The sequence below is a fragment of the Balaenoptera acutorostrata genome, chromosome 19, assembly GCF_949987535.1.
Source record: "Balaenoptera acutorostrata chromosome 19, mBalAcu1.1, whole genome shotgun sequence".
NCBI classification, from domain to species: domain Eukaryota; kingdom Metazoa; phylum Chordata; class Mammalia; order Artiodactyla; family Balaenopteridae; genus Balaenoptera; species Balaenoptera acutorostrata.
The window spans coordinates 65,375,595-65,398,606 of record NC_080082.1 but is presented as its reverse complement, the minus strand read 5'-3'; the positions used below and the strand labels follow the sequence as shown (position 1 = coordinate 65,398,606).

The following is a 23,012-nucleotide window of genomic DNA, read 5'->3' as shown; positions in this document are numbered from 1 at the left end:
AGCCCAGCGGCCTGTGAGGAGCCCCTCTGGGGTCAGGGCTTCTCCCTGAAGCCTCTCTCTGAAGCCACTGGGCAGCTTGTTAACCACCCTGGAGCCCTCGCCAAGCCTTGGGCCAAATGGAAAAAATAGTGCTTTTTGCAGGGGGAAAAAAGTTTCTGTGAAGCATTGTAAAGTGACTGGAACTTTAACAGGCAAACCAGGATGCATACAGGTAGCCACGTATGGGTTTCACAGTTACTACTGTGGTCTTATTCTCAGGATGCTCTTATCAGTCAGGGTGTGTTGAAATTCCTCCTTTGGGACTGTCTTTGGGGCTAATTTCAAAGCTGCATGAAATAATCAATATGACCTTTGGTTTTAAAAAAGTACTGTCCAGTTGAGCCCTCCTTGGAGCCTTTTATATGATCAAATAAATACTTTTGTGTTGCCAAGGTGGACACGAACCCTTTATGTGGTGTTTTATCCAATATTGTTATTGCACACACAGCTCTCAGAAAAAAAAATCATTTTTTCCGCTAAATTTATGTTTTGGGAATAGTTTGTGTGGTTCCTGTATTCTGTAGGAAAGTAAGTTGCATTTTGAAGACACTACCCTCTTATATCTCCTCTCAAGATGATTGTCTGGGTTGTAGCTGTAGCTGTACATGAATCTGAGCCCTGGGATCCATGAGAGTCGGAGAATCCACTCTCAGGAAACAATTATTGGTTCAAAGCAGAGGGTTATTCTTTCCATAACTGGGAGCTCCTTGGGACAAGGTGGCCCATAAAGGGACCTGGGCCCCAAACTGCAAGACGTATGAGATGCATCCCAGTGGGTGAAGGACCCACTAGGGTTCATTCTCTCACCATCCAGTTTTCTCTGCCTTGTCTTCATATCTGTGGTCACTCAGAGGGGCCGGCTGTGGCCTTGCTGCTCCACCCACCAAGCACTGTGTTCTGAGTAGCGGGATGACATGGATGACAGAGATATGGGTCCTGCCCTTGAGCAGGGAAGGAGCTCGTCATTAAGTATGGTACACATATGTGAAAGCAGGTGCATGCAGTGAAACAATTCTGCTGCTATGGCAGAAAGGTATCCTGAGTTCATGAGTGAGAGAAGGGTTGAATCTTGGAGTCATGGGACATGGTGTCTGAGAGCTTTGATTCTGGGGATAGAGCGGAATTCAAACCCTTCTAAGCTCTGCTTATAGTCCTGGGTCGGGTGACTCTGAGGGTGGAAAAATCAACCCAACCATTACAAGTCAATCAAATATACTCACGAAGAAGGGAAATCTCCACAAGCTGCCTGCAGAAGCCAGCTCGAGTCCTCTTGTCCAGAACTGGGTAATATCCCACCCAAAACAATCAGTGGGAAGGGAATGAGATACCCCAAAAGTCAAGAGACGGGTGAGTCCTCCAGATGAAGGGAGAAAGTGTAGCTTCCTGCCCCCGGAGCACTGTAAGGATGATTCATACACACTCCGGCACCCTGCCGTGTGGCAGAGGAGGGAAGGCTAACGTAACAGATACTGGTAACAACTTATTTCTGGCAAGGACTCCAGGCAGGTCCGGAAGTGCAAGGTGTTATCATGAAAGCTTCCAATATACTTGGTACTTAAGAGAATCTTCCTGGGATGTCTGGATGCATGAAGTTCAATTTATGGCTGAGTTCTCTTTCACAAAGACTAATCTCCAAAATGTCGCTCTGCAATTACGTACAACAAGGAAACAGCATGTTGCCTGCACTCCGAAGATGTTTCTCCGATTTAAATTTACCAGTGCTGTTTGAGTTTAGGCTAATAGCTGACTAACTTTCAACATTCACTGCATTCTTAACACTCTTCTGGGTTTGTAGTTGTTTTGTAAGATTTACATGTTCTTGATGACACTTGGGTAGATAAAAAGCAGAATTCTGTTACCTAGGGCTTAGGATGAGACAAGAGCATCAGGCGGGGCACACAACGGGTTATACAGGGACACAGTAAGTAACCTGGAGCTGTAGGGAGCACCCTATACATAGCAAGTGCTCTGGGGCTACCTAGGTTTCCCAGGCTCCCCATGGATGACCTAGCTGGAATAATTTCATTGGGTCAGGGGCATACAGGCTGTCTCCAGTTGCCTGGTATCCTGGCCCTGGGACATAAGGGATGGTGTCCAGAGTGTGAGTGCCTGATACAGACAGTGATTGGTTGTGGTCTTAATCAGCTGCTGCTCCAAGAGAGGAAACGACTAACATCAAGCCGGGGACTCAAAACTGAAAGATAACTAATAAGGAGCTACTGTCTAGCACAGGGAACTCTACTCAATACTCTGTAATGGTCTATATGGGAAAAGAATCTAAAAAAGAGTGGATATATGTATACGAATAACTGATTCACTTTGCTGTACACCTGAAACTAATACAACATTGTAAATCAACTATATTCTAATAAAAATTTAAAAAAACAAAAACAAAACACTGGTACTGCCATAAACACAAAACTTTAGGCCAATGAAACAGAACAGAGTGCCCAGAACTGGAAGCCAGTATATTTGATCAAATAATCAACAAGAGTGCCAACACAATTCAAGGAGGAATTGGGAGGAGGACAGTCTCTCCAACAAATTACAGTGGATATCTGCATTCAAATGAATGAAGTTGGACCCTTACCTTACACCACACCCAAAAATGAGCTCAAAATGAACAAAGACCTGACAGTACGATGTAAACTCAAAAACTCTTAGATGCAGACATAGGGGAAAAGCTTCATGACATTGGATTTATAACTTCTTGGCATTGACATGAAAAGCATAGGAAACAAAAGCAAAAATAGATAAAGGTACAAACTTCTGTGCAAAGGACACCATCAACAGAGTGAAACGGCAAGCTACTGAATGGAAGAAAAGCATTTGCAAATCATATATTTGATAAGTGGTCAGTATCCAGATCATATAAAGAACTGCTACAACTCACCAATAAGAAAAATTTTAAAGGGGTAAACATAGAGATTTTTACAAAGAATATACACAAATGGCCAAGAAGACATGATCATTAATCATTAGGGAAATGCTAAACAAAACTACAGTGAGGGGACTTCCCTGGTGGTCCAATGGTAAAGAATCCACCTTGCAATGCAGGGGATGCGGGTTCGATCCCTAGTTGGGGAACTAAGATCCCACATGCCAAAGGGCAACTAAGCCCACGCACCACAACTACTGAGCTCGCGCTCCTCAAGTAGAGAGCCTGCATGCTGCAAACTACAGAGCCCACACGCTCTGGAGCCTGCATGCACAACTATAGAGCCCACACGCTCTGGAGCCCACGAGCCACAACTAAAGAACAGAAAACCTGCACATCATACCTAGAGAGAAGCCCACGGGCCACAACTAGAGAAGAGAAAATCTGCATGCCACAACTAGAGAAGCCCATGTGCCACAACAAAGAGCCCGCATGCCGCAACTAAGACCCGATGCAGCCATAAAAAAGAAAAAGTAAACTAAAATAAACAAAACTACAGTGAGATATTACCTCACATCCATTAGGATAGCTACTATTAAACATGAAACGAAAAATAAAATTATGTCGATGAGGATGTGGAGATACTGGAACTCTGTGGACCTTTGATGAGAGCATAAAATGGTACAGCCAATAAAGGAAACAGTTCAAAATATTAAAAATAGATTGGGGACTTCCCTGGTGGTGCAGTGGTTAAGAATCTGCCTGCCAATGCAGGGGACACGGGTTCGAGCCCTGGTCCGCAAGATCCCACATGCCATGGAGCAACTAAGCCTGTGCGCCACAACTACTGAGCCTGCGCTCTAGAGCCCGTGAGCCACAACTACTGAGCCTGCAAGCCACAACTACTGAAGCCCATGCGCCTAGAGCTGGTGCTCCGCAACAAGAAGCCACTGCAATGAGAAGGCCGCACTCCACAACTAGAGAAAGGCCGCGTGCAGCAATGAAGACCCAATGCAGCCAAAAATTTAAAATAAAAAAAAAAATTGACCATATGATCCAGGAATTCCACTTCTGGCTATACACTGAAAATAACTGAAAACAGGATCTCAAGGAGATATTTGTGCAGTCGTTCTCACAGCTGCACTCTTTACAACAGCTAAAATATCGAAACAAGGGAAGTCTTCATCACCAGATGAATGGATAAAGATGTGGTATATGCATACAATGAAGTATAACTCAGCCTTAAAAAGGAAGGGACTGCTGAAACAGGACACGTGATACATGAAATGTGAAATTCTGGTAAATGAAGTCTTCACAAAAATATAAAAACTGTATGATTCTTCTTACATGAGGCAGCTAGGGCACTCAAATTCAAGGAGATAGAGAAGAGAACAGTGGTTGCCAGGGGCTGGAGAAGGAGAGGAGTAGGAGTTGTTATTTAATGGGTACAGGGTTTCATTTTTGCAAAACAAGAGGAGCTCTGGAGATTAGGTTGCACAACAGTGTGAATGTACCTCACAGTACTGAACGGCACACTAAAATACTTAAGAGATGGCAAGTTTTATGTGTGTGTATTTTAACACAATAAGAAGGAAAAAAAAAAAACCCGGAAGTACATAATATGTACTTCACAGTGCCAATCAGAGCAGACTTTCGGCTGAAGTCCTTTCCCCATTTGCTTCCTTCATAAGTTCTTTCTCTGGTGTGAACTTTTTGGAGCCAAATGAATGGAAGTTTTGGCTATATACTTTCCAACATCCACTACACTCAGAAGGCATTTCTCCAGTGTAAATTCAACAGTGTTTAACAAGACCAGAGTTGTATGTGAAGATGTTCCCTTATTCACTGTTCTTATATGGCCTCACATCAACGTGAACTCGCTAGTGTGTACTGACTCTGGAGTTTTACTACAAAATTTTCCCTCATTAGCTGCACTAATAAGGCCTTTCTCCAGTGGGATTTGTCCAATGTCTAATGAGTGTGGAGCTGCAACAAAAGGATTTCCTACATCGATGCACTCATAAGGCCTTTCTCAGTATGATTTCTCTGATGTCTAATAAGGGTGAAGTGGTACCTAAAGAATTTTCCACATTTGGGGCTTCCCTCGTGGCGCAGTGGTTAAAAATCCACCTGCCAATGCAGGGGACACGGGTTCGAGCCCTGTTCCAGGAAGATGCCACATGCTGTGGAGCAACTAAGCCTGTGTGCCACAACTACTGAGCTTGAGCTCTAGAGCCCACAAGCCACAACTACTGAGCCCGTGCGCCGCAACTATTGAGGCCCGTGCGCCCTAGAGCCCGTGCTTGGCAACAAAAGAAGACACCACAATGAGAAGCCCGTGCACCACAACGAAGAGTAGCCCCCGCTCCCCGCAACTAGAGAAAGCCCGCGTGCAGCAACGAAGACCCAAAGCAGCCAAAAATAAATAAATAAATTAAAAAAATTTTTTTTCCACATTTGCCATATTCATAAGGTCTTTGTCCAGTGTGAATTCTCTAATGAATAATGAGTGAGGAGCTGTCCATAAAGAATTTCCCACATTCGCTGCACTCGTAAGGCCTTTCTCCAGTGTGGATTTTCTGGTGCTCAACAACTTTGTCTTTGTGGCTGAAAGCTTTCCCACATGCTCTACACTCAAGTCTTTTCACCACTGTGGATTTTCTGGTACTCAACAAGCCTATGTTTGCAGGTGAAGGCTCTCCGCATTCAGTGCACTCAAAAGGCCTTTCTCCAGTGTGAACTCTCTGGTGTCTAATGAGTGTGGAACAGTTCCTAAAGAATTTTCCACACTCACTACAACCATAAGGTCTTTCTTCAGTGTGGATTTTCTGGTGACCAACGAGCTGGGACAGTCTAAGGAAGGCTGCACTCAAAAGGCCTTGGCCTTGTGTGAATTCTCTGGTGGTCACTGAGGCCAGATATTTCTGTAAAGAATACTCCACATTCTGAGTGCTCATAAAGCCCAGGCTCAGTGTTGACTTTCTGATGCTGCTCGTGGTGGGACTTTCTAAGAAAGGCCTTCCCACATTCCCTATTCTCATAAAGCTTTTCTCCAGTGTAGATCTTCTCATGGTCAACGAGTGTATGTTTATGGCTGAAGGCTTTCCCACACTGAGTGCACTTGTAATCACTTTGCCCATTTTGAAAGGCCTCTCCATCTGCAATGTCCCCATGTGGCTTTCCCACACCATGAGGAGGCCGGTGCTGGAGAGGGCCTGTGCTGGCTGGGAAGTCCTTCCCACCTTCCCTGCATGTGAAGGTCCTCTGTGTCATGTGGACAGTGCAGTTTTTCACAAATGAAGGCCTCCCCTTGTCCTTTCTGGAAAGTTTCTCTCTAATGTGACGTTTTTGGTGCTGGCAAAGCTTTGCCTCACAAGTGTATAGTCCTTGCCCAGGGTGCATTCCATCCTGCTCAGCCAGGGACAAAATGTCTTTCAAGAGTGAGCTGCACGTCTCACAGGGCTGGGCGTTCCAGATGGAGGGACCTGGCTTTGGCGTCCTGGCCAGTGACACTTCTATAGAAACACCTCGCTCTGAAGATGGCTCCTCATCCTGGGCTCCATGCCAACAACCTGAAACCAGAGAAATGCTGGTGAAGCACGTTGACACTGGTGGGAGGAGCAGCCCCACCACAAATGTGTGTCACCCACACCCACGAATAAATCCATAGGACTGCTGATAAGCAACAGGGGCCAGAGCCAGTGAGAAGGCCTGCTGTGCAGAGCTGCGCCTGGGAAGCTCAGATGATGGGAGAGCCCTGACAGTAGGTAAGGACACAAGGAAGAGGTACAGTGCAGGGAGGAGAAGGGTCCCCAGCTCACTCCTCTGAAAATGGCTTTCCACAAGGCCATGGCTGCTGGTGAGAAGTGAGTACTGGGTAGAAGGTTGTGTCCAGAGCCAGAGATGTCCGATTGTGACACAGTAGTTGGTATCCAAGGACTGTTTAAAGATATGTGCAAATAGAATGGCCATTCATTAAAAACTCTACAAATAACAAATGCTGGAGAGGGTGTGGAGAAAAGGGAACCCTCCTACACTGTTGGTGGGAATGTTAGTTGGTGCTGCCACTGGAAAATACTATGGAGCTTCCTCAGAAAACTAAAAACAGAAGTACCATATGATCCTGCAATCCCACTCCTGGGTATATATCCAGATAAAACTCTAATTCAAAAAGATACATGCACCCGTATGTTCACAGCAGCACTATTCACAATAGCCAGGACATAGAAGCAACCTAAATGTCCATCGCCAGATGAATGTATAAAGAAGATGTGCTACATATATACAATAGAATACTGCTCAACTGTAAAAAAGAACGAAATAATACCATTTGCAGCAACACGCATGCAACTATAGATTATCATACTAAGTGAAGTAAGTCGGAAAGAGAAAGACAAATACCATATGATTTCACTTATGTGTGGAATCTAAAATATGACACAAATGAACATATCTATGAAACAGACTCATGGACATAGAAAACAGACTGTTGGTTGCCAAGGGGAGGGCGTTGGAGGAGGGATGGAGTGGGAGGTTGGGGTTAGCAGATGTAAGCTACTATACATAGGATGGATAAACAACAAGGTCCTACTGTATAGTACAGGGGACTATATTCAATATCCTGTGATAAACCATAATGGAAAAGAATATTAAAAAATAAAAGAATGTATATCTATGTATAACTGAATCACTTTGCTGTACAGTAGAAATGAACACAACATTGTAAATCAATTATACTTCAATAAAAAAAAATACAGGAACTTGTAACTTAGATAAAAAAGATATGTGCAAATGTCAAAATAGCTTAAGTGTGGGTCAAATGTTGACAGCACGGCAAAGGAACAAATAGGAGGTGGAGACTACAAAAGTCAGGGGAGCTGAGGACTGGAAGATTAGAAATGACAATGGGAAAGAAAATGTAGAAATGAAGTGTGACCACTGTCCCTGGCATCACCCAGTGGTGGACAAAGGCCTGGCTTCCAGTGTGATTTGAAGCCAGCTTTGACAACACACCCTCTCCCAGCTCCTAAGCTCCAGAGCCACCTCTTGTTGGCACTGATGGAGTAATGTCCATCCTGTCAAGACACCCAGGCCCCTCCCTCTGCCTCATGGTGAGCACTTCTATGGGACCTGGCACAGACCAACCCAGGCGAAACACAGGGAAAGGGAGTGGACAGCATGACCCCAGAGCGAGCCGACACACGACGGCCCCCATTCAAAAATCGCAAGAACTACAGAGGAGGGTCTCGCAGAGTCAGTGGTCTCTACAAGTAGTAAGCATGTATTTCTGCCACAGGCAGGCCCCCCAAAACGTCAGCAAGAAGGGGGAAGGCCTCCATGCATCTGAACAGAGTAACTTGACCAGGGACAGGCAAGGTTTCAGAGCAACACGGGATGGGGCTGCTTGGGGAGAGGCAGTACGGTGCACACAGCCTGGGAATTGCTCCCACACACATATGCTAGGAAACCAAGGAAGGAAGGACTACCCATGGTTTGGTTGGAAAAAACAGCCCAGCCCAGGACACTGGTGTGGGGGGAGGGTTATGAGGGCCTTACCTAGTCATGAGAGAAGCGCAAAGTTCTCCAGCATCACATGGTGGTACAGGCGTCTCTGAGCCTCATCAAGGAGCCCCCACTCCTCCTGAGAGAAATGTATGGCCACGTCTGTAAAAACCACAAGTCCCCACCAAAATGGGGATGGTTCAATCAATGCACAGCTCATTTCTCCAGGATCTTTACTCTTTCCCCCCACACGTCCATTCCCTCCTCAACCTCCACCCCCACTTCCCAAGTGTGGAAGAGATACAAGGTCCAGTGGCACCAGTGACTCTCTCTCCTTATTTCCACTGATCACTGTGTCCAGAACACATCTTTCCAGAGAAAGCCAGAAACTTGGGGTCACCTCTGACTCCCCCTTCCATCTCATCTCCCAGTCCTACGCTCTCCACATCACTCAATGTGGGCAGGTCTGTTCAGAACACAAACAGAAGGCAACCGCTCTGCTACCTCCATGGCAGTGACTCTTGTCCAGCGACCACCAACGTCCACCACAGTCACTTCCCCCAGGTCACTCTACCTCTACCTTCCCTCCCACACAGTACCTCCCGTGGCTAGACACAGCCGGTTACAATCTGGGTCAAATACCTGGCTCCTCTGCTTCAAACCTTCCCTAGCTCCTACTTCCCTCGGATTAGAGGCCCAACACCTCAGGTTGTAATTGAGACCTGATAACTGTGTGCCCCTACCCTCCACTCACTCCCCCCACCCATAATCCTATCACATGTAACAGACTTGCAGTTCCCTGAATATTCCAGCTCAGTCTCACCTCCAGTCGTCTGGACATTCTGGATCCTGTGCCCACGACATCCTTCCACCTCTTGCTCCATCAGTTGTTGGAAATGGGAACAGCTCCATATAATCTGGGACTGAGTTCAGGACCCTAGGCCTTGGTGAAACCACAGGGACTTCAGACCCAAGGAAGGGGGAAGGATGGGTGAACAATCTCAGGCCACCAGCATTCTTCATATGGGAGTGGCAGAACCATCAGGGTGATAACTGGGGTGGTTGAAGGTCTGGCACATCCTCCATTCACCTGTACAGGTCCACAAGCATTTCTGCAAATGCCATGGGAACCTGTGGGAAGAGGGAGGTCCTGAGAAATGGGCAACCACGTTAGGAGTCTACAGACTGGGCCAGACTATCACCTCTGGCCTGCCCTGGCGCAAAATGGTCTCAGCCTGATGGTCTATGCTGTTTCTCTGACCTCAGTGTCACTATTATCAGCTGTGTGACTCTGCTTAAAGACTGAACCTCCCTGAGCCTCAATTCCTTCACTGTAAAATAGGGGTAACAATGGTTTTCTACCTCATAAGGATGATAGTAGTATTAAACATAAGAGGACACACTACCTGTCAGCTGTAACTATACATAAGATCCACAATTTTTCATGTTTTCAGTGCAAATGAAGGGACTGGGTTTTTCAAAATGTGGGTTTGCATTGTTTCTGCTTTTTTTTTTTAATTAGTTTTTATTGGAGTATAGTTGCTTTACAGTGTTGTGTTAGTTTCTGCTGTACAGCAAAGTGAATCAGTTATACATATACATATATCCCATCTTTAGATTTCCTTCCCGTTTAGGTCACCACAGAGCACTGAGTAGAGATCCCTGTGCTATACAGTAGGTTCTCATTAGTTATCTATTTTATACATAGTATCAGTAGTGTGTATATGTCAATCACAATCTCCCAACTCATCCCACCCCTCCTGTTTCTTTTTAAGGTTTTCAGAAAATGGAATATATAACATTCCACTAAATTTGCTAACACCTAAAGTATTACCAATACTACAGGTAAATTAAATTTCAAGCAATTTTTTATAAACTGTTCCTATGTTTAATTTATTGAATGTCTTCATTTCTAACTGCCCCTCTACGTGTACCTATTTAGAAGGATACTGGTTAACAGATGTTTTGATCAGTATGTTTCATACATTTTGAATTTAATGAGCTGTAGGGAGAGTCTGAACAGGCAGGTCAGGTACTTTTCCTTTTTGCAAACAAGCCTGTTTCCTGTTTGCAAAGGATCCCCTCAAGGGCACTGCAGGAGTCCCTTGACTATAGTGCTCATTCCTCTTGCCCTGAGGGGTAGAAGAGGTGGGTCAGCAGTGTGCTTGTCTGGAACCAATCTGCTCCACAAACCTGGCTATTTCTTTGTCCCACAGGGATTCTCCTCTAGGAGCAGAGCTGACCTGCAGGGCTCAGTCTACACGACCTTACACCTTCATCTCCATCCAGGCCGGCAATTCATCACATCCAGGTATCCTTTTCTACAGACACAGGCCAGAGTAGCTCCTATGCCAGATATGCTCCTTTATGGAGAGAACATCAGGGATGATGAAACCCCTAATGCCCCAAACTCAAAGTCTCAGCCCTCCTGACACTCACTACGGGGCCCATAAGAAATAACAACCTTAAAAATCTCCCTCCTCAATCTGATCCCCAGGCCATGCCCCGGTTCAGTCCACACCCTCCACTCTTTTGACGGCTTCAGTCCAGCCCCCTTCCCCCGCAACCAGACCTTCACGTCCACATACCTACGTGCCGTCTCCACCTTGAGGTATCTTAGGGTCACACATCCAAAATTTTCACTCATTATCTTCTGAAACCTGCTCCTTGTGGTTGCTTCCCCCCCAAACCGCAAAAACAAAACAAAAACAAACAAAACCTTGAGATGGTCCTTCACCCCCTACTTCTGCTCACAGCTATACGTAGCACATCAGCAAGTCCTGTAGGCTCCACCAATGAATCTACGCAGAATCTCATCCCATCTCCCATGTCGCGCTACCTTCCTGGCCCAGCCCCTGCCATAATTCTCCTGGGGTCTATCGCGGTGGTCTCCTCAGCAGTCTCCCTGCCTCCATTCGCATCCCGTTCTCCCAATTTTTAACTTCTAACTCTGGACACGGTTCTCCCATCCCCAATCCCTTCACAACCTTCCATGGATTCCCCCTGCTCAGGTTGCCGTTTCAGGTGAGACACTTCGTCCCCCTCTGTCCACGACAAAAGCGACCCCAGGTTTCCCCAATGCTGCCGACTCCGTAGCACCTGCAAGCCGTGCACCGTCGGCCCCCGAGGGAACTCTCTCCCTCACCCCAGTCCACGGGCTGAAAGGGGACCCCCCCCCTCCCAAGGCCGCCCTCTGTTCTGGACTCTGGGGCTGACCGGCAGGGAACCGAGCGGGCGCCCCTCCGTCCGTATTTAGGACTCGGAGGCGGGAGTCGGGCCGGGATGGGGCCCGGGAGACGCAGCACCCACCTAAGCCGGCCTCATCGGCGCAGCTTCGGTCACCGGGGTCACCGGCCGGTGGAAAGAACGGAGCCGGAAGAGCTGGCGGGCGGGGCGGGAACGAGGGCACCGCTGTCAACTACGGGCTCAGGGGGCCTCACAGCCGCCTCTGGGCACCGGGGCCAACGCCTCTCCTCGCCTGTTCCATTCTCTTCGGTCCCGACTCAGGACTCAATGCCCTAAAAAAGGTGAAAAAACACGAAAACCGGCCACCACATAAAGCCTATGGAAGTCCCGCCCCTGAATGCGTGCAGACAAAAACGTTCGCCTGCTGAGCCTTCATTAGCTCGGTGACCGGCGGCGGCGGCGGCAGTAACTGGGCCAATGAAAGCTTAGAGGAGGGACGGATGGTTGCGTGCGCATCATCTGGGGCGGGACTTCCGGAGTTCCTTCCTGTCGTTTGGGGGCTCTCTGGACGTTTAGGAGTTCCGGGCTTAAACGTCGCTTGGCGGGCATGGAGGTGATCGAGCGAAAAAGCAGGCGGAGAGGCTCAGGGATGAGCCCGGCTCAGGTGGGTGATGCGTCTCCCAGGGCCCCACCCGGTGGTGCGCCCGTTCAATTCCCTGCTGGTCAGCCCCAGAGTCCAGAACAGAGGGCGGCCCTGGGAGGGGTCCCCTTTCAGCCCGTAGACTGGGGTGAGGGAGAGAGTTCCCTCGGGGGGCCCCCGGTGCACGGCTTGCAGGTGCTACGGAGTCGGCAGCATTGGGGAAGCCTGGAGTCACTTGTGTCGTGCACAGAGGGGGAGTTGTTGTCTCACCTGAAACGGCAACCTGAGCAGGGGGAATCCATGGAAGGTTGTGAAGGGATTGGGGATGGGAAAACCGTGTCCAGAGTTAGAAGTTAAAAATTGGGAGAACGGGATGCGAATGGAGGCAGGGAGACTGCTGAGGAGACCACCGCGATAGACCCCAGGAGAATTATAGCAGGGGCTGGGCCAGGAATGTAGCGCGACATGGGAGATGGGATGAGATTCTGGAGAAATCTCAAACTTGGAGTAAACGGGACTTCCTGCTGCACAAAATACGGTTGTAAGCAAAAGTAGGGAATGAAGCACTATCCAAGATTTTTGGCCTGAACATCTGAAAGTGGGGAGATGAGGAAGTCAGCGCGAGGAGCAGGTTCCAGGGGGAAGACCATGAGTTGTATTTGGACATGTTGATCCTGACATGTATGAAGATGGAGATGTCACCAAATGGAGGTACCATATGTGGAGGTGAACATAAAGGCTGGAAGCAGAGGAAGGGGGCAGGGTTGGAAATATCAAAGGCATGGAGGGTGTGGATTGGACCAGGGCATGGCCTGGGGATCAGATTGAGGAGGGAGTCTTAAGATTGTTACTTGAGATGGGCCCTGTGGTGAGGGAGGGGAGGGCTGAGAGTTGGAAGGCAGGGCATGAGGGCTGGTGCTGGCATCCCTGATGCTCCCTCCAGAAAAGAGCAGACCTGACATAGGAGGGATTCTGGGCTATGTCTGTAGAAAGGGGGGCCTGGATGGAGTAAGGAGCTTTCCTTCTGTAGAGCCTGCAGTGTGTGCTGGTGTGGATTCTCCACTTGCAGGCTCTGCCAACCCTCAGGGCCACTCAGCCAGGCTGGTGCAGCCAGTGGGTCCTAGACAAGGACACTGCCAACTCACCTCCACCTCTCAGGGCAAGAGGGATGATCCACTGCTTCAGTCAAGGGTTCCCAACAAGCTCCCTTTTGAGGATTATTTAGTGATAGGCCTGGTGCTGAATGGACTAATAGCCGACCTGCCTGCTCAGCCCCTCCCCATGACTCATTAACTTAAGAATGTATGAAAACTAATTTAAACACTAATTAATCAATATTCCTCTAAATACATACACACAGGCAATTAGAAATGAGCCTGTTCACTTAGTTAAATTTATGCAAACACTTTGTAAATGGCTTGGCATTGATTTACCTCTCGGTATTTGCTTACAATGCAAAGTTCTATATATGACATCCTCTGAAATCTTAAAAAGCAGTAAAAATGAAGACCCTAAGTTTCAAAACTCTGCCACTTCACTTGCACTGAAAATATGTACAAAACTATTGATCCTATGTACAATCATAGCTGATACATGGTATGTTCTCCTTACATTAGATCCCTATGAGGTTGGGAGCATTCTTATCTTTATAAGCATTTTCTTTTCCCTGAGGCTCAGGGAGGCTTAGTCCTTCTCCGGTGTCACTCAGCTAGTAAGAGGCAGTACTGTTTTCTGAAGAACTGAACTTAGACTGTGAGGCTGAGATTCCGTTATACCAGGGCAGGGCAAGGCTGGGGTGGTGGTCCAGCTCAGCTGTAGGATCCTACAATGCTACCCATTTCTCATGGCTTGCTTCTTTCCCAGGATCCCATGGCAGTGGTAGAAATGGTTATGGACCCTGTACAGGTGAGTGGAGGGGTCCTTTCACCCATCCCAATTATCACCCTGAAGGCAGGAATATTGGGGGGGGGGATTTCCTGCAGCAATCCAGGTGAGTGTTGATGGTGTTACACAAGAATGCTAGTTGTTGAGATGGAGGATCGGTTGGTTTCTGGATGTATTTTGAACTAGAGCTCCCCATGTTTTATGTAATGGAGAGCGAGGGACTCAAGGAAGTGGGCTGATAGGAAGAATTGGGGATGACTTCAGGTTTCTGGGCTTGTTGGGAAGGATGGATGCCTCATCAACTAAAACGGGCAAAGTCAACTTTAGGAGGAATGTTCAGGTGGAATAAGAAGAGTCCGTTTTTGTCCATGCCACAAATGTTCCAGAGACTCCCAAGGGGAGGTGTTGAGTGGGCACCTTTACACAGAGGGCTGGAGTTCAGAGGACGGATTCAGGATGGAGACGGCCACAACATAGTGGCCGGTGTGTGGACTAGGATGAAGCTGAAGGTAAGTTTTAGGCGGCATCATTTCTAGTTTATGGTGGCGATGCCATTAGAGGACAAGGAGTGAGAATGAAGGGCCTCAGGACTAAGTCTGTGGGTTGGGTACCTGGCTGGTGGTGATGCACATCACGAAGACAGATGAGGGAGCAGAGTTTCCTTATCTGTGCATGACAGCGGGATGTAGGCTTGAGAAAGTCTTCTGAGGCCAGAGCAGACATGAGATGGATGTCGAGGGAGGAAATGGGGTCAGCTAGGAGAGTTGCTAGACTTAGGGCGCAGTGACACTGTGGGTGGGGAGGTCGGTGTACCTGGGCTTCACGTGAGGAGAGAAGGTGCTGACTGCTTATGGGACAGTTCATGCAACAAGGAAGGGGGAGAGGGCTAAGGGGTCATGAGGTCTCACATAGGAAGGGTGGCTGGGGAGGAAGGAAAAAACAGGGCCAGGTGGTGAGACCGTCTAAGCAGGGCTTGGGGCAGGCCCTGGCCCCAGGGGACTTTGGTGTTCAGGGACAGGACTGGGCTGAGTTGAATGCTGGATGCATTTCCATTCCATGCCTGGATTCCGTGTGCAGAGTGCCCTGTAAGGAGGTGAAGGAAGTGCCTATGGTGTGGGCTGGGGCTGTCTGTGGAACTGTCACTATGGAAAGGTTAGAGTCATGAGGAAGGTGCAGTCCAACGAGTGAGATGCAGGTAAGGAGGAGTGTGAATGGTTGGCCCTGGGCCCTGGCACTGGGCACTTGAGGACAGGGAGAAGTCTGAGTTTGTCTGAGGGTCAACATCTGGGGGACCCCAGGGAAACTGTGGCAGGAGAGGGGTAGGGCCGTGCATGCAGGTCCACACCCTCGATGGTGGTTTTCTGCTCCCTCCCCCATGTGTTTTATGCTGTGTGCTGGACACAGTGATCAATGGTAATGAGGAGAGAGCAGGCACTGGTGCCACTGGGACCTGGTATATCTTTCATGGTGGGACGTCCAGGAGGAGGTTGAGCAGGGACGGATGTGTAGGGGGAGGGCTGAAGGTCCTGGAAAGGGAAGTGCATCAGTGATTGCACCCACAGGATTTTAACTTGTGGAGGCGAGTGAGTCGTGATACAGAGAGGCCAACGACATTGAAAGACAGTTTTATTACTTATATTTCCCGAGAGGAGGAGGTACACTATGTAACAGGGGCACCTGGAGAAGCACCAGATTCGGTCAGGAGGCGTGAGCACAAGCTAAGGGACACCAAAGGTCAGAGCCTTTATTAGACTTTTGAGGGAAATGCAGGGAGGATTGGATGAAAAGTTTATGGGTGACTAGTTTGTATAATTCTGTGTACCTGGGCTATGGGAACTGTCCCTAGCTGTCTGTTACCTGGCCCTGGGCTGCTTTAGGGCAGGGGAAATACTGACCTGGTGCGTGAGAGTTAGGTAAGGAGTTGGTTGAGAGTATGGGCTCTGGATTGCAAGGGAGATGTAAACAAATTTGGCCATTAGTTTAGCCCTGTAATTAATGGATGGCAAATAGATAAATACAGCAACCACAAAAATATAGTTAAAACAAGAAGCTGTTCATGAACCAAACTCTTCCAGTTTTGGCAGGACCATGTGGTCTTTGAGGACGTGGCTGTGTATTTCTCCCAGGAGGAGTGGGGCCTCCTTGATGAAGCTCAGAGACACTTGTACCATGCTGTGATGACGGAGAACTTTGCACTTGTGACCTCCCTAGGTAAGGTCCACACGCTCACCCAGTGCCCTGGGCTGTGCTCTGTTCTTTCCCTTTTCCCAGGGGGAAGCTCTGTACTCCCCACACTGAGACCACGGGTGCTGCTTCCTTTCCTGGTTTCCTGGCATATGTGTTGTTGGTGCAGGGGCTGGACTGTGTGTACAGTGTCATTTTTCTCCCCAGGGAGCCCCATCCCTTCTACTCCGAGTCCTTCCAAGATAGGGCTCAGGAGTCAGAAATGTAGATTTTGTCTGAGACCCCTTCAGACCTGGCCTGTTCTTGGTTGGGTCCTCAGTCTAGATGCTTGGACTCTTGTTGCGCCAGGCCTTACCCCTTCCTCTTGCTGACATTTCTTAGGGCCTCCTGTGCCAGGAATTTTAGCACCAACCTAGTTACTAATTTGGGGAACCACTGATTGTTACTAGTCTCCCCTGTGAAGTTCTTATAATTTTAGAATGCCGGAAGCCCTGTGTCGGATCTCTGTCTACGTGTGCTGGCCCCTTCTTTTTCTGTCTTTCACGTAGGACTAACCTCTTTCAGGTGCCATACTAATGCTCACCTGGAGCAATGGAGAGGACTCTGGGTACCTTCTAGTGTGGCCATTACTACATCAATGGCAGGAGACACTCAGAAGTACCCGGGCTTGGTGTGAGGTCCTGGGAAAGGGTGTGATGTCAGAGCTGGGAACCTGTCCTGTGTTCACCATTGATTGATGCTCGGACCAGTGCCACACCTCATTTCTTCCTTTTCATTTTTATTTCTTCTGTCACACTCCAACCACACTTTTGTGACTCTCACATGTGACTTGTCACATGTTCTGTTTCATTGCTCCCTTTGCAGTGTTCAACATTTGACCTGTGTGTAAGATGTCGTGACGTCTGCATGTATCCTTAAATAGTCCTTGAACTTTAGCATTTCTTTTGTATCAAGTATTTCTAGGTCTGGGCACAGCCTTTGACACAGTGCTCACCTGTCACCAGTAGCCTTGGCCATGTTGACTTGGAGGCCTGCCTCTCCTCCCTGCTCTGGTGTGACTGTTTGTGTCCCCACCACGTTCCATATGTTGAAAACCTCATGCCTAAGGTGACAGTATTAGGAGATGGGGCCTTTGGGGTGATTAGGACATGAGGGCAGAGCCCTCATGAATGAGATTTGTGCCCTTATAAAAGGGACCCCACAGAGCTTCCTAGCTCCTTCCACCATGTGCGGACACTATGAGAAGTCTGCGACCCAGGAGAGTGCAGACTGATCTATGGGTTCCAGTCTCCAGAAGTGTGAGAAATAAATTTCTGTTCTTTATAAGCCAGCCAGTCTGTGGTATTTTGTCATAGCATCCCAAATGGACTGAGACAGTAACTCTTCCTTCAGTCCTTGCCTATTGTCAGGGCTCTCGCATCATGGGAGCTACGCAGGTCCATCTCTGCACAGCAGACCTTCCTCTCTGTGGCTCTAGTCTTCGGTGTGTCATTTCTGATGGGGCTGCCCCTCCTACCAAAATCATCATGCACTTCACCAGCATTTCTCGGCTTACAGGTTGTCAGCACGGAGCCCAGGATGAGGAGGCACCTTCTGAGCAAGATGTTTCTGTAGGAGTGTCACCGGTCAGGACTCCAAAGCCAGATCCATCCTCCAGGAAGGCCCAGCCCTGTGAGATATATGGCCCACTCTTGAAAGACTTTTTGCAGCTGCTTGAGCATGACGGAATGTTCTCTGATCCAGGACTATACTTTGGTGGGGCAAACCTTTTCCAGCAGCAGAAGGAGCAGATTAGAGACAACCTTTCCAGAAGGGGTGAGGGGCAGCCTTCATTTCTGACCAACAGCAGCGTTCACATGGCAGAGAGGACCTTGACATGCAACAGAGACAGAAAGGACTTCCCAGGCAGCACAGGCCTTCTGCAGCAGCCGGCCCCTCACAGTGTGGGGAAGCCACACAGGGACACTGAGTGCAGGGAAGCCTGTGGTAGTGGACAGAGTGATTACAGGTGCACTCAGTGTGGGAAAGCCTTTAGCCGAGAAAAGATGCTTGTTGAGCACCAGAAAATCCACACTGGAGTAAGGCTTTATGAGTGCAGCAAATGCGGGGAATTCTTCAAGTACAACGCTAACTTCATAAAACATCAGAGAATTCACAGTGGAGAAAGCCCTTATGAGTGCAGAGAATGTGGAAAATTCTTTAGATACAACTACAGACTGGTAAGACATGAGAGAATTCACACCGGAGAAAGGCCTTATGAGTGCAGTGAATGTGGGAAATCTTTCATGTACAGCTCCACATTCATTAGACATCAGAGAGGTCACATTGTAGGAAGGCCTTATAAGTGCAGTGAATGTGGGAAATTCTTTCAGTATAACTCCACACTCATTAAACATCAGAGAGTTCACACTGGAGAAAGGCCTTATAAGTGCAGTGAATGTGGAAAATTCTTTAGGTACAACTCTGCATTCATTAAACATCAGAGAGTTCACAGTGGAGAAAGGCCTTATGGGTGCAGTGAATGTGGGAAATTCTTTAGGTACACCTCCACACTCACTAGACATCAAAGAATTCATACTGTAGAAAGGCCTTATGAGTGCAGTGAATGTGGGGAATTCTTTAAGTACAAGTCCAAGCTTATTAAACATTGGCAAAATCACACTGGAGAAAGGTCTTACGAGTGCAGTGAATGTGGAAAAGGCTTCAGGTACCACTGCAGACTCATTAGACATAAGAGAGTTCACAGTGGAGAGAGGCCTTATGAGTGCAGTGAATGTGGGAAAGCCTTTAGCCATAAGAATGTACTTCTTCAGCATCAGAAAACCCATACTGGAGAAAGGCCTTATGAGTGCAGAAAATGTCAGAAGGCCTTCATTAGGAAGTCCTACCTCATACATCACCAGAAAATCCACAGTGAAAACGATATGAGTGCCCTTAATGTGGCGAACTCTTTAGATACAACTCCAACCTCACTGAGCAGAGACTTCACAGTGGTAAAAACATTATGAGTTCAGAGAATATGGTAAATTCTTTAGGTACTACTCCAAACTCCTTACACTGGAGGAGCACCTTATGAGTTGATGTTGGAGTGGGCCTTATGAGTACAGAAAATATGGGAAATTGGTACAGCTCCCCACTCATTAGACACTCATTAGACAAGAGTTCACACTGGAGGAAGGCCTTCTGAGTGCAGTGAATGTGGATAAGTCTTTAGGTGAAACGTCAGGCCCATTGCACGTCACAGATTTCACAATGCAGAAAGACCTTGTAAGTACAGTGAATATGGGCATATGTTCAGCCAAAACTTCCACCTCATTCAGCACCAAAAATTTCACAACAGAGGGAGTGTTGCAAATGGGGAAAGACTTCAGTAAAATATCTGCTCTAATCTATCCTTAACAGTATCCTCATATAGTATTTTTTTTTTACATTTTACATTTTTGATTGTAGCAAAATACATGTAACAGTTTACCCTCTACCTTTTTAATTGTACAGTTTAGTGTGTTTAAAAATTCAAGTATTTGTGCAACTAATCTCCAGAATTCTTTTCATCTTGCAAAAATGAAACTGTATACCCATTAAACAACATCTCTTCCTGTGCCCTCTCTATCGGACCTGTCTCTATGAATTTGATTACTCTGGATACTTTATATAAGTGTAATCATACATTTTTCATCTCTTTGTAACTGGCTTATTTAGCTTAGCATAAATTCCCCGTGTTGAAGCATTTGTGAGCACTTCTTTCTGTTTTGAGAAGGAATCAGAATTGACCCACCCAAGACATGGGGAAGGGTGCTGATGGAGTCAGTACTACCTTGCCAGATACGATTTTTGTAGAGGAAGAGATTTAGATTTTATTAACACCTTTACTGTGGTACTGACATACAATAAACGGCATTTATTAAAAATGTAAGATGTATTTTCACACGTGTGCGTAATGGGACCATCACCAAAGTCATGATAATGAACATGTCTGTCATAGAGTTTCCATTGGCCCCTTTGTATTCTCTCAGCCCTAGCCAACCTGCCATCTCTAGGGAGACATTATAGTTTTTTTTCGTTGTTTTTTTTTTTTTTTTTTGGCTGTGCCACGCATCTTGCGGGATCTTGTTCCCTGACCAGGGATTGAACCCGGGCCCTCAGCAGGGAAAGTGCGGAGTCCTAACCCCTGGACCGCCAGGGAATTCCCAATATAGTTTTTATTTTCTAGAATTTTATATAAATGGAATCCTATAGTTACTCTTGTATGGCTGCTTTCACTAAGTGTATAAATATATTTTTAGTGTTATCCCTTTTGTGTGTGCAAAAGCATGGCATCATATAAGAATAAACAAGGCTCTGTTATGTAGTAAAGCTGTGTGTTCTGACAGGCACTTTGAGAAAAAGTTGTTTAAAGTGGGAAAGTGAAGTCTAAGTAAATTTAAATTCAGTTTCATAGGAAATTAATATCTTAAAAAATTTTGAACCATCTGCCTCGTAAACAAGCTTCCACTGAGGTGGATGGAGTTAGAGTCTGTCATACAGAGTGAAGTAAGTCAGAAAGAGAAAAATAAATACAGTATGCTAACACATATATACGGAATCTAAGGGAAAAAAAAAAAAAAGGCCATGAAGAACCTAGTGGCAAGATGGGAATAAAGACACAGACCTACTAGAGAATGGACTTGAGGATATGGGGAGGGGGTGGGGTGAGATGTGACAGGGTAAGAGAGTGTCATGGACATATATACACTACCAAATGTAAAATAGATAGCTAGTGGGAAGCAGCCGCATAGCACAGGGAGATCAGCTCGGTGCTTTGTGACCACCTAGAGGGATGGGATGGGGAGGGTGGGAGGGAGGGAGATGCAAGAGGGAAGAGAAATGGGAACATATTGTATATGTATAACTGATTCACTTTGTTATAAAGCAGAAGCTAACACACCATTGTAAGGCAATTATACTTCAATAAAGATGTTTAAAAAAATTTTTTTGAACCATCTGCCTCGTAAACAAGCTTCCACTGACACATCTTTCTAGATTTTTCTTATTTGACTTCTTTTTTCTTGTGTCTTTCAGCTATGTCTTTGTGTCATAAAAGTTCTTAGCACATTTTTTAATCATTAATCATTTTGTTGTGGTAAAATACACATAAAATTTATCATCTACCATCTTTAAATGTTCAGTGATGTATCTCGGCAGGAGATGGCATGTGATAATTCGCTGTCCTTTAGAGCTAGGCTTCAGATTTTGAAAGAAATCTTAGAGAGTAATAAATATTTCAATAAAAGTGTTGTTTGCTAGGTTGGAACGCAATCACTGATTATCAAGGCAGGAAAGATACCTGTCTCCAATTCTCCCTCATGCCCTGTCTGGGGTCTTTTCTTGCATATTGAATGTCATGAAACAGCCTCTAAAATTTCAGTCTATTTGACAGTCAACAAGACAGCTGACAGCTATGTGTGGACATAGAGTGTCATGATATAGTGTGTCTGTTTCGGTGTGTAGATTTGGGAACTTGCTGTAGTTCACAGAGTCTGAAATTACAGGTCCCTAATCTTTGTGGGCTTTTCCAAGACTGCTCTCCAAATCTGGGTGCGATTTAAGAGTAAGCAAGGCCTGTCCCATGGTTGGAGCAGGGAACTCCTTTTCCCAGTATCCCTGAGGGTGGCTCTTGGCTTTTAATAGGCCAGGTAGGAAGTAACTCATTCTGTGAGAGATAGTAGGTGGTGTTAGCAGCGGAAACTACATTACCCAGAAGTCTCTTCGGTGCGCGGTCGCCGCTGCACAGCCTTGTGGGTAGAGTAGTTTCCACTACGGGCGTTACCTGTACTTTCTCAAGGTTGGTAGTTCCAGATTGTGGCTAAAGGCCAAGCGAGGGAGTGAAGGGCTCTGGGAAATGAGGTTCTTAGGCTGTAAACCCGGCAGGGCTTCTCTGCCTCTTTAAGGCGTTATACCCAGATTTCCTTGGAGTGTAGTCTACGGCAAGTCACAGAAATGTTTAGAGACATTATTTCAGACTGCATGAATCGCAGCAAATTTCCAAAGACTGCACGTAGAAAGGGATCCACCATACCATAATGTTACTTCTCGTCCTCTCATAGCTGTCGGCTATCTTGTTGCTTGTCAAAAACACGTACACTCTCGCTTTTCATGAGTTTCAGTAGCTTCTCTCAAGCGCAATATAAAAAGCCCCCAGACAGGGCTTAGGATGGTGAACTCGGAGAAGGGATGTCTGGAGGCACTAGAAAGGGTGACGATGTGCCCCTGATTCCCACAGAAAACATCCTTCCTGCCTGAATAGTCAGTGATGGTGTTTCAACAGCATTGCTATTTAAGATAATATTACTTCATGTCTGAGATATACACCATTTTGGGACTTCCCTGGCAGTCCAGTGGTTAAGATTCCGCGCTCCCAATGCAGGGGGCATGCGTTCGCTCCCTGGTCGGGGAACTAAGATCTTGCATGCTGCACAGCAGGGCCTAAATTAATTAATTAATTAATTAATTAACTCTGAGATTACTCCATTTCTTTTAAGAAATGTGAAACCTCTCTAAAAGAAGAGGGACTTATCACATGCCATCTTCTACCAGGACAGCATATGCCTCTCTGAGAATTTGACCACTTGTGCAAAGGGGCCATCTTATTCCTGACATAAAGGTTTGGGATTCTATGATCTCATTTCCTTGCTGGAAAATGGTTTGTCATTTCACCTGTAA

The 23,012-nt window shown here is 46.8% G+C and overlaps 1 protein-coding gene and 1 pseudogene across 5 annotated transcripts; one reads left to right on the top strand and one right to left on the bottom strand.

Annotated features, from left to right (window-relative positions):
- Positions 1-2,488: 2,488 nt before the first annotated feature.
- Positions 2,489-12,052, bottom strand: LOC114236880 (zinc finger protein 547-like; annotated as a pseudogene).
- Positions 12,053-12,113: 61 nt separating this feature from the next.
- Positions 12,114-21,105, top strand: LOC103015555 (zinc finger protein 548-like). 5 transcript variants are annotated; one of them, XM_057533437.1, is made up of 5 exons: positions 12,171-12,269; positions 14,109-14,150; positions 15,207-15,324; positions 16,205-16,340; positions 17,871-21,105. In XM_057533437.1, the coding sequence occupies exons 3-5, from the start codon at positions 15,319-15,321 to the stop codon at positions 19,319-19,321; spliced, it is 1,593 nt and encodes a 530-aa protein (XP_057389420.1). In that variant the 5' UTR covers positions 12,171-12,269; positions 14,109-14,150; positions 15,207-15,318; the 3' UTR covers positions 19,322-21,105. The 5 variants fall into 5 exon arrangements, with proteins under 5 accessions (XP_007175505.3, XP_057389420.1, XP_057389419.1 ...); XM_057533436.1 differs by having other exon boundaries at positions 12,190-12,269; positions 14,516-15,324; XM_007175443.3 differs by lacking the exon at positions 15,207-15,324 and having other exon boundaries at positions 12,114-12,269.
- Positions 21,106-23,012: the final 1,907 nt, after the last annotated feature.